General features: G+C 39.8%; 1 protein-coding gene across 1 annotated transcript in view; it reads right to left on the minus strand.

Annotated features, from left to right (window-relative positions):
• Positions 1-1,156: 1,156 nt before the first annotated feature.
• Positions 1,157-23,478, minus strand: part of csmd1a (CUB and Sushi multiple domains 1a) — a 313,136-nt gene continuing 290,814 nt past the window's right edge. The window contains exons 62-76 of the mRNA XM_070832290.1: positions 23,051-23,227; positions 22,270-22,455; positions 16,458-16,631; positions 16,269-16,335; positions 15,486-15,592; positions 13,651-13,724; positions 12,674-12,785; positions 12,360-12,539; positions 11,768-11,830; positions 10,924-11,085; positions 8,950-9,062; positions 6,477-6,564; positions 6,031-6,157; positions 3,784-3,846; positions 1,157-1,316 (exon numbers count right to left, since the gene is read on the minus strand). Coding sequence (XP_070688391.1) covers positions 1,157-1,316; positions 3,784-3,846; positions 6,031-6,157; positions 6,477-6,564; positions 8,950-9,062; positions 10,924-11,085; positions 11,768-11,830; positions 12,360-12,539; positions 12,674-12,785; positions 13,651-13,724; positions 15,486-15,592; positions 16,269-16,335; positions 16,458-16,631; positions 22,270-22,455; positions 23,051-23,227 — 1,853 coding nt within the window. The remainder of the gene's footprint in view (positions 1,317-3,783; positions 3,847-6,030; positions 6,158-6,476; positions 6,565-8,949; positions 9,063-10,923; positions 11,086-11,767; positions 11,831-12,359; positions 12,540-12,673; positions 12,786-13,650; positions 13,725-15,485; positions 15,593-16,268; positions 16,336-16,457; positions 16,632-22,269; positions 22,456-23,050; positions 23,228-23,478) is intronic.

Below are 23,478 nucleotides of genomic sequence, written 5' to 3' on the forward strand. Positions count from 1 at the left end.
GCGGGTGAAGACAATCACAGCAACCTATTTGAAAATCCATTATTGACTGACAACTCAATTTACATAACTCTGTGATTGTCCTGCCATATCAAACCTAACCCATTCTCCAAGTAGGCTAAAACAAACATTTTAAACTTACCTGCAACTGTTATTTGACCCTGGCTTGTCTAGCACTGCTCCACCACCTGTAGTGCTAATCTAATACTAGTATCCAGTCCTGGATGAAAGTATCATTTTCTTTAAAGGAATTGATCTGGTTGAACTTGTCACTGCATTGACTGCATTCGGTTGTCAACTTGACAGCAGTCTGTAGGATTAATATTCCATCAAAACAGACGCTGTAAGCTGTGATCGTGTGAGAGAGTCCAGTCCTGTCAAGTCCTGCATGTTGGAAGTCCAGTGGGAGGTTTTTGGTCCAGCACCAATGATGGTTTTTGTGTCGCCATACAGGAACCATCCAGTTACTACTCGATGTCTGGAGGGGGTTGGAGGGTGGAATAGTCTATGTGCTTCCCCTGAGGGTAGAACCTGGCATTGGTCAAACCCATGTCTGGCCTGCAGCAGGGGAGTTAGCAAGCCTATACCACTGTGCAAATTTGGCATGGAGTATGGAGTTAGTTTGGGTAAACGACTATTCCGGTTGCAGGGAGGGTATTCAAGGGCCAGGTGACTCTAGCCCTTTTCATAAGAAGTTTGGATCGAAGATTGGGGCACTGGACAAGCTCTGTTCAAAGAGGTTGTCACTCTTGGAAGAAGTTCAGTTACTTGTACCGTCTTCCTGTGTTTGATTCCTTGATGTCTGAATAACAACAGTGCTTGGGAATTCGGGTTCCAGCAATTATCTCCTGAACAACAAATTTTATGTTATTTGATGACGTCATTGTCTACTCCCTTGCTCACTGATTCCAACTTATTACGTTCTTTCAGACTATAGGGAGAAGTGGTACCATTGCTCAGGTGGGAGGTGGAGCATGGCTGCATTACTGTGTAGATTATGCTGACATAGGGGGCCAGCATGCTGCCAACACAGACTGCTCATGGTGACGAATCCAAATCATAAGTTTGTTCTTTCTTCGCTGTTTGGTTAAACCACCCCGCAGACTGCAACAGAGAGGCTGGACTGAACCACTGTATAGGTAGTGGCAGGTTTGTTGGACTATACCACAGTGCAGACTGTATTGAGTGTGGTATCAAATCGAACTGCCTTAGCCTCAGTAGGCTTCATGTTGGTGTCGTACATTGGGTTTTCAAATGATGCCTGGCCATTGGAGCTCTCATGGCCAACATAGCCATTGAACTGGACCTTGGGGCGTGTCCTGAAAAACAAAATGAGAAGAAAATAATGGTGTTTATGGAATATAGTTGATTCAATGAGATTTCTTTGCCAAATTACGTTGGAAAAAAAGAAAAAGCACAGCCAAAAGGAAGCAGGCCTCTGAAACATCAACTGTAGTTGCAAGTAAACCACAAACTCATAGACATTTGAGGACAGTGAGATGAAGTTGCTGAACTTTGATTATGTCCTTGATTTCATATACAATATCTATTAACTATCACCAGTGACACAAAAATCAACATGATGGTTTTGATTATCAGACTAACTACAGCATAGCCTGAAGTGATATTTCTAATTGATTCAGTGTCATGTAAAATTTGCCACTGGTAGTGCTGAGCCCAGTACGAATTAACACATAAGTCTGAGGCTTTTTGCAGCTCAGTGGTTTGTGTTTTTCAGCACATAGACTGCCAGGTGTATGCTACTTGCCCAGCACAAAATGGCACTGAGCCCAAGTGAATCAGTCAATCAGTGGCTGTTAAAAAAAAAAGTTGAGCATTACACAGCTAAAGATATTTTCTCTGAAGTTGGTGAATCAAACCAGAGCCAAGGGGAATATCAGATTACATTTGTCAGGTGGCCAGAAAAATGAATCTAATAAGATGCTCATGTAGCTCTGTGTCTATGAGTTTGTTTTGGAGCCTTTTTGCCACTGTTCAAAAATTCCCTGATGGAGCTTGAAGTGAAAAGATTTCAGCTGACTGCAGGATAGCAGCACTTTCCCTGAACAGGTGTTCAGGGAAATGAAGGATGTATGAATTCAAGAATTACTGAATAGCAGAATGGCCAAGTGCTCATGCATAAGAGAAACCTGTACATAATTGTAGGCGTATCGATTAACAATTAACTGACTATTGGCTGTATTTATCTTTGTCTCATTTAGTTCTACAACTAATTCAACAGCCAGTGTCAATTCAAAATTAAACCTAAAATACCCTTCCCTGCCTGTTTACCTGTCTTGTTAGACATGTTAGTTGGCAGCTTTACCACTGAGATAAAAGCCACAAATTTAGTAAAAACAGGTCCCTTGTTAAAAAAAACGGCAGGAGCGAGAACGTGAACCGTATAAACTGCCTGCTTCAGTGGTTCAGCTGCCCAGTGCCCATCTGCTGCTCTAATGCAGTTGTGTCTGTGTGCATGCAACCTGCCATCATCCTGTGAATGTTACCCAGTTGTTTTAGTTCAAAAGTATATATTATTACTCAATTTGCTTGAATGAGGATTTTAAAAAATTTACTGCTTGGGTTCAGTCGGATGCACGATGAAATATGACTACCCCCTCCTAATTTGTCTGTTTGTCGCAGATTACATTTTTGGATAATCAGGTCCTCTAATCCAGTTAGATATAATCACTTACTCCGGAACCCTGTGGAACTATTAGCAGGGAGGAGTGCTGCAGCTGAAATGCTGTTTGACTCTGACCTCATTAAGGGTGTATGTACGTTTGTGTGTGTGTGTGTGCTCACTGGTAAAAATCCAACCCTGGGGAGCCACTAAGCCTACCCTACATGCTCAACCCATTACTTTACAAAACTGCACACACACCAACACACACCGCAGACCTCCCTGCGTGGCAGTAGTTCAAATCACTGCACTAGTTTCTGGTTGCCGCTGTAGGTGCAATAGTTTAATTTTATTGGTAGAATGAAAAACAGCACACATAATTGCTTTGACAGTATTAGATAGATACTGTACAGACACATGGGCCGAAGCAGGAGGAAACTGCAGTGTGCACACTTACACCCTGCTTTTAGTTTCTCATTTAAACTATTACATCATTATGTGAGGAAATCATTTCTACTTCTGTTGGCTTGCCATTATGCTAGGCTTGGCATTGCATTAGCAAAGTTACGAGGTACCTTTACCACACACCTACTGTTATGTCAAGATGAAAGTAATAAAAGTCACAGCTAGCAGTGGAAACGTTTGAATAAAAGCAACATCATACAGAAGTACACATATTAGTTGTGTATTCATTGTGTTTTTAGTAGGTCAAATACTGTGTTTGTTCTTGATGACATCATGCTGACAGAGAGATGACAATGAGAGCAAAGACAAAATAAAAGCCCTTCGTGTAGCTTTAAATGACTGCTGCTTTGACACAGTAGGGCTGCATTGCTTTTAAAGAGTTAAAATCATCTTTTTTTTTTTCTGAGGACACGTCCTTTCAGCCGATCTGAGGAGCCTCTTTTCCCTCTGAATTAATATTCATATTACTTATACATTTTTTTCCCAGTAATGCAATATAGTGTCAGACAAAACACATAATTCAGTTCAGTCAGGAAATTGGAATTTCACATTTTGTTCAATTGTGCAGCCTTACTAAACAGCATGAAGAAAAACCTAAAAACTAAAAACAAGGGATGACGAGTTTGACGGAGGATGTGGCGGCGGGCGGAGGTCTGGTTGCTGTTTGAAACCAGGTGAATGACAGGTGCCAGTCTTACCTGCCGCCAGGCCCCCAGGTGTCTTTTGGTCTCTCATTGTCATCTGTGTCAGCAGACAATGTCCTGCGTACAACCATCAGCTTTAATATACATCAACTAGCACACTGCTACCTTCCACACTGCCACCCACACATATAGTAGGTGTTGCCTCAATAACATTAATAGGTCAGGACACCACATGTTTTAGGGCAGATAGAACACAAATGACAAGCCAACAGGTTAACATGTAAGAATAAATATTGTTTGATTAGTGAGATGACTTTGTAAAACTTTGAGTGATGAAGTGCAGAAGTTACAACATCACTTAAATGTAGAATTTCACACAAGTCTTAAAAAGGAAGTATTGATTACCCTAAATGTAGTTCTGAATTATCTGGCATCTTTAAGTATTTCAAGTCTTTTTTGAACTTTCTGGGAACAATAATTAATATGTAAGGTGAATCAGATTTAACCTTCATTCTGCGCTTGGAGTTTTAGAGCTATACTTTTTTAAAGTCCATTCAATACATTTCAATAGCGTTTTAGGAAAGCAGAATGTATCGAACAGCCATTTCCTCTACTCAGTCCGGAACAGAAGCTTTACACAATAATCTCTTACATGGATTCTTATTGTGATGTTGGTGCAAGGTTGGCAAAGGCACAAAGGCTGGTGGTCTGCCAATTTGGAAGGCCACAAGTGAATCACTGTGTGTATTTTGTAATACTCGTACTTATTTTCATCTCATATGCATCCAAATTCAATTCAGTATACAATTTGTATTAGATTAGATTATTGAGTGATGCTCAACAATAATGTCATCCATGATTGCTTGTAGGATGTATAATATAACTTTTTGTCATGTCAATGCAGTCTTAATGTGAAGTGTCCATCCAGTCAAGCAAACTACAAACTACATTTTCTAAGGTTTATTTTTAAGAATAAAGGCAAAACATTTTACTGTACGACACTAAACTGAAGATAACAGTACAGACACAGGAGCCCTATAGAAAACTACAAAATAACAATAATTAGTAATGGTAGGTGGAATAATCACAGGGAGAGTTTCAGAGTTTAGTGCAATGAATTTAGTTGTGATTTACAAAGGCAGAAGTTTTGGGCAAACAAAAGCTTTACACTATTCTGTAAGACAACAATAGTTTGTTTTCATTCGGTGTATAACAAATGTCCTCAGCGCACTGAAACACATTCTTTTAGTACAAGAAAATATCCACCCTAAAATCTGTTTACTTTTTAAAAGCAGATATTCCTACATGTAGTTTGCATTTGTGGTTTATTTTTCTTCTCCTTGAGGATAAACAAAAAACCCACATAACCCTGCCACTTCAAGATACTTCAAGTGTCGCTACAGCAGTTCTGTTACTGTGCATCAGTGTTCGTATTCATGAAGCATCACAGAATCACCCTTAGGATTTGGGCTGTAAGTAGGACTGAGGAGTTATGTAGTAAGTTAAGGACACTTAGTAAAGTAAAAGTATGGGTTTTCTTTTAACTAATGCTTTAAAATGTCCAATAAATGCCATCTTATTTTTAAAGGACCTATGTTATAGGCGCATATTCTGTTGCCAATTAGTTGCAAATGAACAATAAGAACTTATTTATGGAGTTTGGCAATTAAGCAATCACACTCCAGACAAAATCATTTAAATCCTCATCCTTAATAACATTTACTGTTTTTCAATTCAGCTGCCACCTGCCATTAACTCCTAACCAGACACAGGAGCTCTGCATCTCTTAACCTTAATCCTGAACATGCAGGATGACTTACCAAGGTTAATTAAGTTGATAAAATGCTTCTGCTCCAAAGATTGTAAATAGGGTATGGAGTCATGAGACTTCATCAACAGGAGCCTTAAGAGACCACAATGCAATGCGACCAAAAGACAGATTTTACTGAACTAGACAAAGCAAATTAGGGAATAGCGGTGGGCTGAAAAAAGAATTAAACCTTTCAAATGCTCTGAACCTAATGAAGTTATGTCTGCGCAAGGATATGATTCAAGGTGGAAATTTTCTTATATTTCAAGATGCTGTTCATGTGTGCAGAATTACAAAAAAATCTGGAGCTAATATGTTTTCATTTTACTAAACTCGATGATTTGCTTTTACATTACTTTTGACTGAGGGCATGAAACCGACCATTTCTACAGCGATAGCAGGCAAAGCCAGAAGGCAAATACCTGTTTAATATTCTACTCTGCTGGTTGTCTGTTTTTCTCTGATGGATTTACACTGAGTATAACGCTTACCTGTGCTTGTAGAGGTAGAAGGCAAATCCAGACAGGATGAGGGCAAAGAAAGGAACTAAGATGGCTGCTGCCACAGAGCTGCTGTTTGTGTAGGGGTTGGATGGGTCCATTGCCATGGTTACAGGGCCTGGGGATATAGGCACACATAAACCCACATATGCATGAACACATAACACGCAAACACCCCTTTTGTGCATGTTTAATAGATGCTTCTCGCATTATTAGGCTGTATTCCAGATGTTTATTGCTTCTTGTGTTTACTCAGTCAGAAATGACATTTATTTCACACTACAACAAAAACATTTCAGTAATATTTCTTCAATTTGACTGAATATTTTAGTGTTTCCACAATGTTCCACTTTCAGTCTGACATTGTTTTCTAGGAAGATCAAGGCTGTATTGTTTGTTGTGGTTGTTATCTATGCTGATGTTACAGACAGACCTACCTTGCCTCGTCAGATGGAACTTGCCAAAATCTTTACTGTGAATATGCCCCTGGTAGACGAAAGTCTTCTGGTCTGATTCTGCAGTAACCTGAAAAAGAAATACAGTTTAATATGAGCACTTTGCACAGTGCAGTTGGAGATACTATATATTTTTTCATCATTATAGGATTATGTGATGGAGGTACAAGGTGCTGTAGAAACAAGAGCCAGTTTGACACTGAGATCAGAGATGATCTTCAACTCTGTCAACCAAAACCACAGCAAGTTTCTAATGAGGTGTTTCTTCTTTCGCTGTGAAACAGTGCAGAATTCTGATCAAAGTGTCAAAAAGTGGCTTTCAAAAATTGGACGTATGAGACAGGTGTGGCTATAGAGTGAAAATACTTTAAGAACAGACAGGTGAATATATAATTACCTTCCTGTATAGTTGCAGATGGATGACAACATCGAGCTAAAAGTAGTCAGCTTGATGTTGTCATCCTCGAGGATTAAAGTAAGTCTATTACATTGATCTACACTTTGTAGTCAGGGAATGACTTCCTTTTTTTTAAGGAACTGTGATTTTTCTATAATCAAAAAAATCATTCACTATCACTTTTATCAGTTCTATCACACTAAATGCATTCATTTGGTAAGCTCACTAAACCAGTGTGTAATTTCTGGACTAAATGCTGCATCCTAAGTGAGTGCAAGATTTCATCCTCTCTCCTCATCAGCGTTATCCACATCCTGTACTCTGGTTTCTCTCCTGTCTCCACCTCCTTCTCCTCCCCTCGCCACCATCTCTTGTTTGGAGATTGAAGCAGCCATGTTTTACCCACAAGTAGACGAAATTTCATCTTCTAACTGTAAAAAGATTGTTTCTCGGGAATCGCAACTTGGCCATTTTTAGCTTGACTCATCTCCTCCCTCGCTCTTTCTGTCATTCACAACATGATAAATTGGCTGTCTATGTGTCTCAGATTTTTAATCCATTCCCCTGCTGTAGACATGATCTCCAGAAGCCCCAACCTCAAATATCACATTGCACTAAGTTAAAAAGTCTACACAAAACATGGAACCCCACGAAGCTGACTGTCTATTTTTTTTTTTTTTTCCTCTTTCTCTTTATTTCTAGACACACGTAGCATTCAATATTCATATCAACGAAGTAAACAGCTATGAAAGAAAATACAATTTATCCACATGAGATATAAATTATGAATATGTGCAGTAATTCATCAAAATCTGAGCTCCAGATATGTGGTTATATGAGGAGTAACAAGCTGGAGGTATTTACTGGCCACTTAGAGTCTCTGCAGGATGCACTGATGGATTTTTTTTTAGACTATAAATACTGGTCGAATTTCACACACATAAATGGAACGCACTATAGCGAATAGAGTACAGGGTCCCCCCCCGCCAAGACACGGTTGCAGCATGTAATTGTTTGTACAACCACAAATTGTTGCTTTTACACTTTTCAAATATTGATTGAATATAAGATCTAAACATCTAAATTAGAGAGCTTTAAGAAGTGGGAAGACTTGATTTTAATCTTAAACTAAAAGCCATGCTACTATTATGCTAAGCAAGGCAAACCGTCTTCTGGCTGTGATTCACATTCACAATACAGGCATAAGAGTTGTATCGATGCTACATAAAAACGGAAAACTTTCTCCAAAAATGTCTTGGTGGGTGAAGTCACAGATGCCACGTTTCCATTTTTCTACAGTATAATGGTATATGAAAAATAATATTGGGCAGAGTTGCTTTAAATGCCGTCCTGCTGAGTGCAGCAGGCAGACGAGATCAATCCAGATGACAGATGGCAATTAGATATGACATGTTGGAGATAAACCTCCAGTCTTTATAATGGCTAACTTTGTAAATACTCAATTATTGGATGTCTTCATTTTGTACAACCCTAAGTATGTAGTCCATAACACTTCACAAGACAATTAACACTACGTTCAGACTGATAAAAGTAAAAGGTCCTCCTTTTGAAAAAGGTGACAGCACCTTCATTCCGACTGTATTGCATATCCAGTAACAAATGCATAGATATGTAGTGGGATTTCTGGATTCGGATAACTTTAAGCAACTTCAGCTAATGATGATAATTTTATAGGATAATTTGTTTCTTACACCTTTGTTATGAAAACAAAAGCTTCTTGGTAAACCACATCATTCCTCTCCTCTGAAAAGATGTTAATTAGAGTTCATTGTGTTTCAAAATCTGTTTTGCATAATGTGACTGAGGATTTGTCTGGAATTTCAATATACCTCTCTCGCAAGACCTCAGCAGCAGAGTAGGCGTGGGGTGAGTAATGTGGTCTTAATGGTACAACATTAGTGTAACAGAGGCAGTAATTCAGAATTATCATTTATTGGCATTAATGATTTGTTCATATCCTGTTATTACGATTGTGTTGTCCCATTAATATTGTGACACTGAGTCTAGTATAGAAAAATCAGAGGACGTTTGTCTTACATATCCATCCATAGCCCAGTTGTCGTTTTTGAACTTGCTGAGGTAATGCTCCGTGGGCCCCTTCACCTGGTAGACCTTCAACAGCAGCTGGTTTTCCTCTGACTTATAGGTACCTGAATGGGATGGATATGTACACAGAGAGATTGTTGTGTTGGTACAGTGGATTCGGTTAGTGCCTGAACCTGGTGCAATTTAAATAACACTGACTTAACTTCTACTTTGTGTCGGCATTAGGCAGGAAAAAAGAAAGACATTGAGGCAAAAGTACCATGGCAGGTCGACAAACAGAAAGACAGACAGACAGACAGGGTGGTAGGCAAACAGACAGACAGGTTGACTGACAAACAGAGAAAAGGAGACACCTTGACATTTTGAATTATCATACTCTATTTCCCTCACCAAGCACCTGACACATTACTGGGGAAAAAGTGACATTTACCCTTCAGCTACATGTCTCTACTTGGTTAACTATGGTGCCAACATAGAAATTGTTGCTGTTCGATATGACAAGTCCATGAGAAAGAAATATCACACATTCAAAATGAAACTATTTTATACATTAGCCCTTGTCTCTCACCTGCAGAAAATCTTTCATTACATCGGAAACGAGTTGAACTACTCAAATATAGTGAAATGTCAAAAACACACGAGTGTCAGTGGGAGAGTCAGACACTTTTCCTCAAATGCTTAAACACTGATAATTTGATGGTTCTCACTCCAGTGAGAAGTGCAGATGTTTGGAAACACGCTTGCAAAACAGACCTGTTTTGAAATCCTTCCAGCTATTTTCATGCAATGTACTCCATGTATCTATAGGACATATCAATGAAAAATACATTGTGGGCACTGCTGTGGGAACTTGTGTTGCTCAGGTAATAATTTGGCCACTCCTGGTGCGGTGATGCTGCACACACATTGTTTAACCCTTTATCAGGCAAGGGACCATATTTGGTAACTTAAGTGGGAGTTCAAAACGCCGCCCCTTGCCTCACCATGATGCAGTAGAGCTACGAGATTTCTCCAAGCCAATCAGCAACAATCAGGCTACGTGACAGACTGGCAAGAAACCATATATGGTAACTTCACTGACCTTGATTTTCACCATAACATTAAAAATGTTTTTGAAAACTCACAAAAGAAAAAAAGTCTTGTAATGACCACCAGTAATGGTCTAGGGTTGAAATTTTGAATTTCTAAGTATTTCAATGAGTGCCCTATAAAGGGTTAAAAAGGGGCACCCGCACACAACGAGCCAGTCGGCTCATAATTCCCACACCTGCATGTTATCTTAACTAATGTATTAAAGACCAGCTTCTCTTCTCTGTATGCTCTACAGCTCTTGCACAAAAACATTCTTTTTCTGTCTTGCAGACTGAATGTTTATAAAAAATTGAAAAGTACTTAGGTGCCCATCACGCAATCACAGCAATTTCTACATAAATATCAGGGATGCCTTGCTAATGAGTGTGAATGAAAGCTGGGTCTTTATTAGCTTGCTGTGTATTTACACCTGCAGTGGTACTTCCACTCATGTTATTTAGGCTGCATTTTTAAGTCTGAAAATCTTTAACTTCTGGAATGTGACTGCTCTTTTTACCTCACTGGCAATAGAAAATTACTCCTTTGCAGTTAGACGGAATCATTATGTTTTCAGTTTGGTGCTATATGGAATAAAGTATTTTCCATCCACTCTATATCTAAACCTTCTCCTGTTCAGGGTCATTGGGGCAAGGTATTTCTCTATTTCACGTAGATTTTATGACTTCATACACCCACACTGTCAGGCTTTCTTGATAGAATCTAATCTACAAACTAATTAAACAGATTAAAGAAACTGTTTTTTTGGATCAGTTTTATGTATCCTGGTTTCAAGCTCTGAAAGCATGAAATAACATAATAGCAGGTGAAGTTAACCAGATTAAGAAAATCATTTAAGTGACTCTTAATGATATCGATGTTTTCTTCGTGTCTTACCTGACAGTCTTATTGACACTCCGCTGGTCTCCAGAAGTGTAACGTTGACTCTACTGCTGGTGGCGTTGAAGCCGGTAACTGTAAATGTGGTGGCCTGTCTCTTGCCTAGATACTCATAAAAACCGCTCCACTCAGAGTTTGGAGAGAACACGTCCACTGGAACTGCAACGGAGACACAGAAAGAAAAAACAGTAGAAATATAAAGCTCATTTGACTTTAATCAAAAGATTAAAACGGCTTCTTAAAACACTACCACTAACAATCGCCCAATCTGCCTGTGAGTGTGAGCAGTAATACCATGTGATTGTCTGAATGTCACATTGCTTGTCACCCAACCTGTGCAGCTTTTCTCAGCCACAAGTTAAAAGTAATGAACAGAAATGATGAAATAGTAAAAAAAAGGGTCAGGATTAGGACTATTTGGTGTTTACCAAGAAACAGACAAACATATCTACCTCTGGTTGCTTCATAATCAACTGCTGTCTGTGCTTGGCTGAATCCCACACACATAAACTCAGCAGCTTCAGTATTCTTGCAATAAATGCACAATTAGGACTTTTTCTCTAGTGTTAGTCGTTCTTCGTGGGCTTCCTCTAAATGTATATATTGATTATAAAATCCTACTTCAAACTTGCAAGGTATTACATGGTATTGCACCTGAATATTTTCACTGATTTATTTAATTCGCTTGAGTCTTTGTCCAATCCATTTTAAACAAGACGGCTTGTCCAGACAAATAACTCTGATGAACAACATTTTCTACCATGGAAATGTGTCACTGCAATATAAACACTTCATCTATGGTTTCAGTACTACCATGTACGTGTGTGTTTATTCGACATACCTCGAATCTTGTTCTTCTGGACATCTGACTCTCCACTGGCTTTGGGATTGACTTTTATTCCAACTGAAATATAAAATATAATTAAGTTGAGCTCAGCTCATTTTGCGGATAAGCTTTTTGAAAATACATTTGATATAGATAGGGTTGGGAACACGTGACAGATCTAATGTGCAACAGAGAAGATATTATATTCTAGTTTTTATTCTTGATGAAAATTATAATCTGATTACTCATTACATTGACGTTCGTCACTTCTGGGGTTCCGCAGAGGAAAAGGAACCAAAATGCAAAAAAAAAAAACTACTGCCAGTCTATTTCCTGTGTTTTGCTGTTATACATCACAGCATTATCACAGCCATCCGATCCTTGTCTTTGAGAGATAGAGCCACGAGGATGTGTTTAAAAAACATAAAACACCACCCGAGCACTCATCGTACGCCTGAGGCTAATTTATGAGAGCATAGCAACAATATCAGGTGGGTAATCTGTATTTATCTTAAGCCATAGGGGATTATGACATCCAGTTTAGATTGCAGGCCAACATCAGCCTATTTTATACAAGTCGCGTATTTTCAAGATAGCATGTGAATACCTTTACAGAGCGGGGGTTTGCCCGACCATCTCCCATCACTTTTGCAGGTTCTGTGCTCTGATCCACCTGCCAGATAGAAGCCATCTTGACAGGTGTAGATCAGTGTATATCCCAAAGTAGGCAGGTCCATGGATCGCACGTCCACATTACTGGGGGTCTCTGGCTGTCTGCAAGAATGGGCTGAGTGATGGGGAGGAGAAAGAAACTGTTACCACTAACATTGCATTCTTCTCCATAAAACCTAAAAAAAAAAACCTATTGGTAAAAACAGTTTAGTTATAATAATATATTATATAATAATAGTTGTTCCTTACCTATGCACTCAGGCTGAGTTCCACTCCAGGTTAAGTTTTCTAGGCACGTTCTTGTAGTAGAACCAAGGATATGGTAGTTCTTACGGCACTTGAAGGAAATCTTACTGCCAACCTACACGATGTAAAAGCATTATAGAAAGTTCATTCATCCACTTCATCCACTGTTAACCCTATAGTTAAAATGTATTGTTAAAATAAATATATATACATATGTTAACTCACTGCTAAACCTTTAAAAGAAATCAAGGCACAACAACAGATTCCTGCTTTTATCATTTTAGCAGATGTGATATTGTCAGTCCTGCGTAATGGGGGTGCTAACCCCTCTCTCTCTATATAATGATGTCAGGGGAGATAATGTGGATAACATCCAATTATATCCCCACAAATTGAAGGATTTGCATGTTTGCTTAAATTCCATAAAGGATTGTGTGATCAATACACCCCATCAACAGGTTCTTATCTGTGCTCTAGACAGCCTCCCCTGAAATCAAAAGAAAATATTGCTTCTCATCTTAAAAAAGTCTGACATTAGAAACCTGGGCGCCGCTTTTGACCAGGCCTTTACTTTTTTTTACCTGTGTGTGAACTGCTTGATTGGCTCTTGTTTTTTCCACCTGAGGAATTCTGCAGACCGTAGGCACATTGTATCTCAGATGCATTCAGTTATCCTGCTTGCATAATTGCAGCTCCTTTTGTCAGTGCATCATTTGTGGTGAAAAACTGCTGCTGTTTTCTGACACGATCCACTAAAAGTTCTCACATACTGCTTTTTTTTTTAACATCCTGTCCGAGGCTCCTTGTCAAGTTTAGATTTTAATTTAACAGTGAAACTTAACCTGTTTACGCACAAAGCTGTGCAAGTTTCTATTTTGATTAATCGTTTTCTTCTTAAAATATAAAATGCCTGTCTTTTCTTTTCACTTCATTTGTATATTTCAGTTTTATGATATAGCATCAACCGACACAGTCCTTACCTGAAAGCCCTGGGCCATGATTGGGATGCCATAGGCCGGAGTTCCCGGGTCACGGCAGCTGTTGAACGCTGGGTCTAGACACATAAATAATGAACATTATTTACACTCACATTTTTATAATCATTCTCCGAGTCAAAGACGCATTCTGAGATTTCAGCACAGACTTTCAGCTACAGCGCACACACACACACACACACACACACACACACACAGATATTGTTACTGGATGTTTTGCTTATTCCACTAAGATTAGCAGAGCACAAAGACTACTTGGTTAATTATTCAGAGCCTCAGCAGTGTCACAATGCATCATATTCTACAAACGTAACATACACTATGTTTTGTGAGTACAACCTTTGTCTGCAAAGTAACCAGTAGGTACACGAGTAGGATGAATGCAGTAAAGCGGAAAGGACAATAGTTCCCTCTGAAATGTAGTAGAGTTAAGGTATAATGTTGCACAAAATGGGAATTCTAGAGCAAACTATTAGTACTGCAAAAATGCAACACAGTGGAGTCCTTGAGTGTTCTTTTTTACTCTCATCCTCTGATAGAGCTAGTGCTTATAATAGCGTATAGGAAAAAGTAAATAATAGGAGTAATTCAATACTGGTTAGGACATATGGGTACTAGCATGGATACATTTTATAGTTATGAATGGCAGAGGAACAAGGCAGACATTCTGTATGGCAGCAGTGTTGGTGCACAGCCTCTTTCCACTTCAGCTCTTACACAATAATTCAGCTTTTTCCTTGTGATTTCACAACTTGTTTCAAAATAAGCTTCATGCTTTCTGAGCAGTTACCACAAAAGCCCAAATTTCACTTCAAAAATTGAGAGGCTGCTGTCCAAGATAAAATCTAAAAGAGGAGCCATATGCTAACATCAAAACTACACACTGCATCTATTGATTAGATCATATCTTCAGCTCGATATGCACAGGAATACTGATGCTAAAATGTGCACAAGAGTGAGCTCCACAATCTTGTTTACCAATAATCTGATTTCACACAATTTTATTCATAACATGTTGATGAAATATTTTTCCTTTTGCAGCAAACAAAATGTCTGCCGCTCATAATCACGATTCAATATGTAACATTTACAAATATTTACATAAATATTCTGTCAGCTCTGGTTATATCTCAAATATATGCAGATTTCTATGTGTGTGGTGCAGAGGGTTGAACGGGGGTGATTCAAAAGTGAGCCCAAAATAGCTTTATGCCTTAAAAAAACATAACGTAATAGCCAAACAGTTCGTTCATGACCTTCAAGGCAGAATATTTTTAAAGCTTTGAAACACATTGTAATGTAACTTCCGACCCCAGTGATCCTTCCGTCTCCGTCTTGTTCCATACAAGTGTAATGCATTGTGGCCAAATACTGTAAATATCATATCGTGACGCTTTTATGTACTGATGTGTGCCGATATTAACGTGGTTGTTTAATGAGAGGAGTAAACTAAAAAAAAATTAACCCACAAATTAACACAAAAAGAGGTGTTCAGTCATTTTCTCTCATCGTCTCTGGAATAATGAACATGATATAAACCCACCCAAGTGTAGCAGAGAATCCTTTGGTATTATGGATTTATAGCGGACATGCTGCTAAACAGTAACGGTGGGAACCTCCTAGTCTCTACGCATACAGCATTGCTGGGGAGAATCTGAGTCTGCTATAAATGATGGCTGGGGACAAACTCTAAATTAAATTTTATCAAGTGTCATGATATACAGCTGAAATCTAAAGCTAATCATCGTCATGGCCCTATACTGTCTGACACACATACTCTCAGTGTGTTTAAGGTTATTTGGTGTTTTTTAATGACTTACCTATACAGGCTGGTTGTTGGCCACTCCACATCCCATCAGCTTGACAGACTCTGGAGGCAGAACCTACCAGCAAGTAGGGGGGGTGGCAGTAGAACCTGACCTCTGACCTGCACAGGAAGACATATATATGACACTGTAACGAGCAATAATGAAATACGACTTCACTGTTTCAGCTTGATCATTTTAGGTGCTTTGATGGCCACAGGTTACAGGTTAGTGTGTGATACGTAAGTGATACGTTTCTGCAGCTCTTTTTCCATCCACTTCACCTTTGCTCTATACCTTTTTCTTGGTTTTGCTTGAAAAACCAAAATCTATTTTGCCCTTGCAGTGTTTCAAAATGACACCTGGACATGGGCGCCAAAACCGTTGAATCTTTTTTTTTAGATACACTTTATTGAGTCAAGTCAAACATTTGATAACCTAGATGGAACAAACAGAACTTCCCGAGGTGATTTCACAGTAACTACAACTTTTACATTAAAAGACAGCTATGGTAACGCACTTAGTCTGAAGTAATTATCAACACTATCTTTATGCATCAGTTTTAGTTTACCACAGCTAATGTGACAATCCTGCTTGTGTGACAAAGAAGCAGTATCATGCATTACTATTTGCAGTATTTACTGCAGTGCCAAAAAACCCAAACACAGCAGGCTGCCACAAAAAGTTGATCGCTCTTCTGCAACATTCCTTTGCGTTGTTGTTAAACACTTATCATAAATGAACATTTGTAAAACCAGCGTCTGTATAAGTCAGTAATTGCTTAATCGAAGAACTGACCGGTAGGAGAAGATGTTCCCCTCTCTGTATCCTCCTCCAGGAGAGCCAGAATCGCCACACAACACAGCTTAAATGAGACAACAGACACACCTGTTTGAGCTGCTAACATTGTTGAAAGGGAAACAGTGATGTGCATCGGTTAAAGTTACTAAGTAGCACTCTATAGGTAGCAAAGGCCAGCTGACTTACGCAGACACTGTGGTACGTCTCCCGTCCACGTCCCATTCCCCTCGCAGGCTAACACGGCAGGAGTGGACAGCTGGTAACCATGGAAACAACTGTAGCTCACACTCGATCCCCATGAATGGTCAGTTCCCTCCACTTTCCCATGAAGTACTTGAGGAGGAGGTCCACACTGAATCACTGAAACACACACACACACACACACACACACACACACACACACACACACACACACACACAGACAAATGTAAAATATCACCTACAGTGAAGTCATGTAAATCAACACAGCTCAAGGGTCAACTGGTTCACCGGTTTACAAGCAGGAAGGTCCTGTGCTGGGATCTCTGCACTGATCCTTCCTCTGTGTGTGTGTGTGTGTGTGTGTGTGTGTTTGCACAGAATTTGCATGCTCTCTCCAGCAGTTGCTCTATTTCCCGCCATCCAAGTACAGCCGTTAGCTGTGACTGTAGGTGAGCTTCTGTTGGGTTTAATCCTGTGTGTTTTGCCTAAGCTTCTGCAGTATATCGTAGACTGGCAGTGCGCTCTAACAAGTGAATGAATGAACATTGCTTAGACTGTTGCATGAAGCGGTCGAAAGCAGACTAACAAAAAGTATGCCTGTGATAGCTAGTAATGACAGTGTTACAATGGGATATTTACATTGATCTTTTGCCAACATGTGTCATTTTATCCTCAGTGCAGACAAATAAATCAGTGCCAAATTACACGATGAGCTCTCAGCCTGTCAGAGTCACAAAGACAACACATCAGTTGGTGGATATGTAGCCCTAAGATATGGCACACATGAACCAACAATTTAAACAATGCCCCTGTGGAAAAAAAACTGACTTACACAAAGACTTTTAATATAGAAAATGTATGCTATAACACATACTGTGCCAAAACCAGACACTTTTGTATTCACTCATGTTAGGGCTGGTGTCAACCCCCACATGCGCCACATAGAGCTGACTAATGAGCCACATCCTGTGCTCTCCAATCTCTTATTTATAGTAATAAAAAAAAAAGTTCCAACAAGAAAAGGGATCCACAATGGGATATGACAAAATGGCTACAGATGGGAGGTGTGACATCAAGTGAAAACAAAAGAAGAGCAAAAGCAGCCGACAGCCATGACCACCATATGGACGTTTACTGTCTTAAAGCAGCAGATGACCTGGGTCACGCCATTTTAGTTGCTTAACCAGAAGAAAAACCGTGGTCGCCATATGGACTGAGACTTTCTGAAAGGACATTGGCAGTTTTTGCATTGTCTGTGATGGCATTTCTGTTTCTCCCTCTAGTGATGGGGAGTAAACTGTGATATTGTTTCCCTCAAGTGTGCTAGTTAAACGCTGCCAGTATTATTCACAAGACAACTTCTCCACCAACCTCCTTCTTTTGAAATGCTGCCCTAAATTGGGGAGTTTAGGAAGAAATACATATTCATACTAGAGACTCATTACGTGGGATTGCTATTTATGTAATGCTACAAACCTACAGCTACTCTGAAATTAAATTTCAGAACTTCTACCCTATTTAAACAAAGCTGATATCAAACAGTCCAGAAGATCAAATCGATTAATTTGCGTTAAAAAAAAAAAGCATCTGCTACAGACGGCGAATGGAATCTGCGAACATATGTCAACATACTGTTTACGCCTGATGATGTTACACCAGCTCCGCGAGACCTCTGCGCACATGCTCAAATGCGCGCACCGCCGTGTGTTCTTACATGCGAGTGTGTTGTACGAGCACAGACGTCTGCGCAGATAAGTTCATCACACCCTGATAAACATCTGTGTGTGTGTGTGTGTGTGTATGTGTGTGCGTGCGTGCGTGTGTCTAACTCCCTAAGATAATGATAACCATCTGCATGGTTTCAAACATCTAATAAAGTCAGTGTAATTCTCATCTAACCAGGAGACAGATGGTTTCACGCTCCATTCACTCAGCTATGATGATATACAGTGCACACAAGCATGCACACGGAGAGAGAGAGAGAGGCAGGCAGACACACACACACACACACACACACATGCTGTACACACTTTTTCTGTAATTTGTTTAGCTCCTGCCCTCTCCCTGCAACTCCTGATATGTTTTGTGTTTTCTCTGTCAAACTTTTTTTTTTCTATACTTCCTTTTTTTTGCCTCTTTTCTTTGTCTCTGTTGCATTTTAACAGTCTTTTGGATGCAGAATCAAAGTGTCATTAACCAAAAATTGTTTTGAACTACTAAAAGAAAATATCTTTTGTTTGCAACATTGTGGTTTCCAGGCAACTGCGGGTGCTCGCAGCAAAACTAATCAGTCACTTTGTATGTCACTGGTGTCCTGAAGAAGCCTCGCATCTCCCCAGAGTCATCCTCCCAAACTCCAAAAAAAAAAAATGTTTCATTCTCTCCTGTTTAGTTTTTCTCAGCTCTGCAAACGTGTTCTGCGTGTTGTTAGTCCTATTGAAAAAAATTAAAAAAAAGCTTTTACACACCGGCACACGAGGCAATGCAACATTCGGTTTCTTAAAGAACGCCGTTCATCCCGTTCTGCTGTGTGACTCCAGGAACAATAGCCAACAGCTGACGGGGATTCAAATTAATAATTGAATGACTGAATTGAGTGTTTTCTAAAAACAACTTTGTTGTTCGGGATACAACTTCAGCTGCCTAAAATAGATTAAAACCCTTTCATTTTCTACTGCAGTTAATATTCCACAGCAATATTTCTGCAGGTCTGTGACACCTGTGGAAGACTTGATGTCTGTAAGTGAAGGCTTCTGAACTCGTATTTTCTCTTTGTGTCTCTCCTTTGTTGTGAACAGACTGGGTTTGCTTCACAGGAGTCTGAAGGAGTAACTCTCTTCCCTGCTTGTTTACGCACCTCTGCTCTTCCCTCCGTCACTGCGATCATTGACTCCTTTCCCTTTCCCCACCCTTTTCTTCTTTCCTCGCACGTCTCTGTGCTCCTTTCTTACGCTTCGGTCCCCTGCCTCCTTTCTGTCTTCCACCTGTTTTTTTCTTCAGTCTCTCTCTCCCTCCAGCCTGTCTCCTCTTTCCCCCTGCACCTTTCTTCCTTGTCCTTCTGTCCCAGCTTGAGTCCTTTTTCATCTTCTTCTTGCTCTCTTGCTCTCCTGCTCACACCATTCCTCCCTCTCCCTCCCTCCCTCCTTTCGTCTTTTAGGCATATCTCTCTTGACGCAACTCACCCAGCCAACACGTTTTATGGGCTTAATCCCTTTTCTCACTGTGTGTTTACAGGTTTGGGGGCAGGTATTGATTTGCCTCTCTTTGTTTCTCCCATCGCTTGCTTCCTCTCGCTCACTCGCTCCTCTGCTGCCTTCTCCTTGATACACTGATGGCTCATCACATCCTCTTTTTCCCTTTTCATTCACCCACTTGACTCTCTCTTTCTCCACCACCCCTTTTCTTTCTTTCTTAATCTCAATATGACTTTGTCTTTTGGTGCCTTTTGTGTCTCCCCTCTGTTATCTAATGTGTTCTTCCACCACACCATTTCATCCCTTCGATTGTTCCTCCTCCCGTTACTCCTTCCTTCTCTCTCTCTCTCTTTCCCTCCTTACCCTATGCCTCCTCCTCCTCCTCCTCCTCCTCCACACTGCTTCGCTTGCTCAGTCTCTCAATTCTTCCTCACTTGATTCACTTTGCCAGTCAAGCTACACTTTCATGGCTCAAAACTCATCCATTCAATATGTTTCTGGGTGTTCGTCTGTGTCTCTGTGTGAAAAAGCTGTTGTTCCCAAACAAGATCAAATGAAGACTTGTGGATTGTTTGAAGTGGGAGAAAACAGAGGGGATGAAAACAGGGGAGCTAAACAAAAGCACGTGATGAGAAGTGAGGAGCAAAGAAGGGCAAAGAAGAAAAGACGGAGGAACAAAAGAGAGCGAGACAGAAAAAGACAGAGAACATGCAGCACATGCAACACTTTCTACCTGTGTCTCCCCCCTCATTCCCATTCTTCTTTTTCCATTTCTCTCCCATCTAATTCCCGTCTTTCTCTTATTTTTTTTTTCAATTTCCTGCCCCAGTCTCCTTCTGTATCACCTACAGTATCTTTTACTCCCCTGTTTTCCCTCTCTCTGTATCTCTGTCTGGTTCTCTTTCAGTAGCCTCTCTGCCGGCTTTCTAAGTTTTTTTCATCTCAGTTCAAAGCCTCTGCAACTGCAGGAGCCAGCAGGAGATTTTCTGTTTGTGGGAACAAGCGGCAGGGTGGATCTCAGGAAACATTCCCTTTTTCTGTTGTTGAGTATCACAGTCTAAACTCTAAATGTGGGCTGTTGTAAAACTGTGACTCATTTTATTTTAATGCATTCTTTTTTATTCCCCCCCTCCCCCCTTGTGTTTGTGAGAAAAGAAGGGTTTTAGGAAATAAACCCTAATTTAACACTCTGTTATTGTAAGGAGCAATGGTTATCTTCCTACTGGCCTCTTTCTGTTTCTGTTAAGGTTCTGTTATTTCGCTGTGGCAGCTCACATTCAAATACTATTGTTCTCATTTAAATTATCACTTATTTTTGTGAAGCTATTCTTTTTTACTGCAACTGCAACTGCATAGCACCACAACAATAACTACCCTTGTTATTCTTCATTGTTTAGTACCTTGTTATTAGAAAATTTCTGCTACGCTGAGATGTAACACATTTTCCACCTCCAGTCCGTGCTCTGTATGGTTTTCAATAGTAGTTCAATTGCATATATGCTCGCTATTTGGGTCAGTCTCATGAAATGAATCATTCTTTCTTTCCTGTAGCTTGCATCTCATTGACAAACACAAAAAGTAACAGTGAATTAAACACACATTTATACATAAAGATTGATTAGATTACATTAAGACTGAAAGAAGATTATGCATATTTATTGGTGGTGGTGGGGGGGGTGTCAATATCAGCTTTCACACACTGTCACTTATTTGAATTTTTACAATACAATCAAGTTGTAGAAGAAATTTTACTTTAATTTTGTTGTTAAGCTTTGATGTTGATGGATGTTATTGATGAATATTATTGACGACGTTAACGAATTTAATTTAATCTTCTGAGAATCACTATGAAGTAAAGCTGAGTGCACAGTGTAATGGCTATAGAATAATGGCACCGTTGATGTGAAGTTTGGTTACGTCAGTGGTGTCGTATTTGAAGATGCTGATGTGCCATTATTTACTGATCAAGCCGAAAGAATGCCGACTAATTGGGCGTTTGATTGCACACTTCCAATAAGCCATAAATCAAGCTTTCATGTTTTCAGGGAGATTGTATTTGGTGGCAGACAGAACTGCTTAGTGGAAGTGAGGCCTATATGGGACCAGTCTAAGTGCAGATGGAGTCTATAGCCATTACAATATGCAATCAACAGTTATGGTATGATGATAAGTTTAAAAAAAAGGTGTCAATTACATTAAAATGCTGAAAAACTGACTATGATAAATTTCTTGCTTTTTAAATTGTTATTTTCTATTTACTTATGTTCTTTCTTTTTTATGCATATTAATCATTTTGATTCATGATTGGTATATCTGCCTTGTTTTGTTGTAATTATTTTTAAGAAACTTAAGCAAATATTGTTCATAAAATTTAATGATGTTTTTTTAAATTTTGCAATATCAATACTGCTTTCAGCCAAAAAACAAACAAGCATTAATTAAACAGAGAACGATCAAATATTTGCAACATGCAGTGCTTCTTGTTTTACCTCACACAATGTACTGAACCTGTGGATCCATTATCTTTATGTAGACTGAAAAGTTGCTGTTCTAGTCCAGCATTACTTTGGCAGCAGTTATTTGTGTCTTTAGCTCTTATTTACCTTTACAGCTGGGTTTGGTTTGGTTCCAGGTTCCATCTTTAGTGCAGCGCAGAACGTTGCGTCCAGGTCCAGGTGGCTCCATCAGATGACCGGGGTTACAGCGATAGCTCACTGTGTGGTTGAAGGTAAACTCCCTTCCTAGATAGACTGCATTGGCTACTGGGCCAGGGTCTCCACAGCTGATCACTGCAGGGCGTGAGAGACATTTTACAGGACAAGTCATGAATACAGTATGTAGATTGGTCAGATGCTGTTGTTCCAGCAATCCTGCAGCACTGTAGCAGTGTAACACATTTTGACATGTAATCTTTCTGCAATAATTATGACGTACTGTGCTTTGAAATGCAGTTTGAAAAATTGATGTTTTCACTTCTCTCTGCCTGCCCCTTGTCCTCCTCCTAAACTCACAGACTGCTTCCCTTACCTTTCCTGAAGCACACCCCTGTTTCATTTCATCTACCTCCTACCTTCTTTTTCCCTACGACCACTGTTTGACAATACAAGCTGAAATCTTAGACACAACAAAATTAAACTTGGACAATCCTGTGCCTGCACAGCAGCAAGTTTCCCTGTCCATGCACAATTTATACTCCTCTTTCCTTTACCAAAAAAAAAAAATGCATGCGCCAACAATACTATTTGTAGCCATACCTGTAGTGCTATAGCTAATGAAGCTAGTTCAGCCTTGCTAATTTTTCATTATAATGACGATGTCCCCTGCTCTCACCACTACTAACGACCATAGCAATAACAGCAGTTAAAGAAATGAAACCTATCCTACCAGTGCAATCTGGGGGTTGTCCTGTCCATGTCCCATTTGTCGTGCAGTGTCTGGTGGTCAGGCCTGATGTCTTGAAGCCTTCCCAGCATGCGTAAGCCACCGAGCTGCCAAAGGTGATGCCATCACTGAAGACTATTCTACCGTGTGCTGGGGTGCCAGGATTACCACAGGATACAGCTGAGAAGTGAGGAAATATTAAACAGCGGTGATTAATCACAGCGATAATATCAGTGTGAGCAATACTGTCTTGCTGTCACTCATGGCTGATCAACTGTAGCCTGCAATAATGAGATTATCACTGGAGTCAGCTGGAAATAACTCTAAATATGTCCTTGAGGTAGTGAAGCTGATTAATAACTAAAGGTTGCTGGATTGATTCCCAGCACTGAATGGCAGATTTACAGTATTCCAGTTGTATGGCAGAGGCT

The sequence above is a fragment of the Pempheris klunzingeri genome, chromosome 1 (assembly GCF_042242105.1).
Source record: "Pempheris klunzingeri isolate RE-2024b chromosome 1, fPemKlu1.hap1, whole genome shotgun sequence".
Lineage (NCBI taxonomy): Eukaryota > Metazoa > Chordata > Actinopteri > Acropomatiformes > Pempheridae > Pempheris > Pempheris klunzingeri.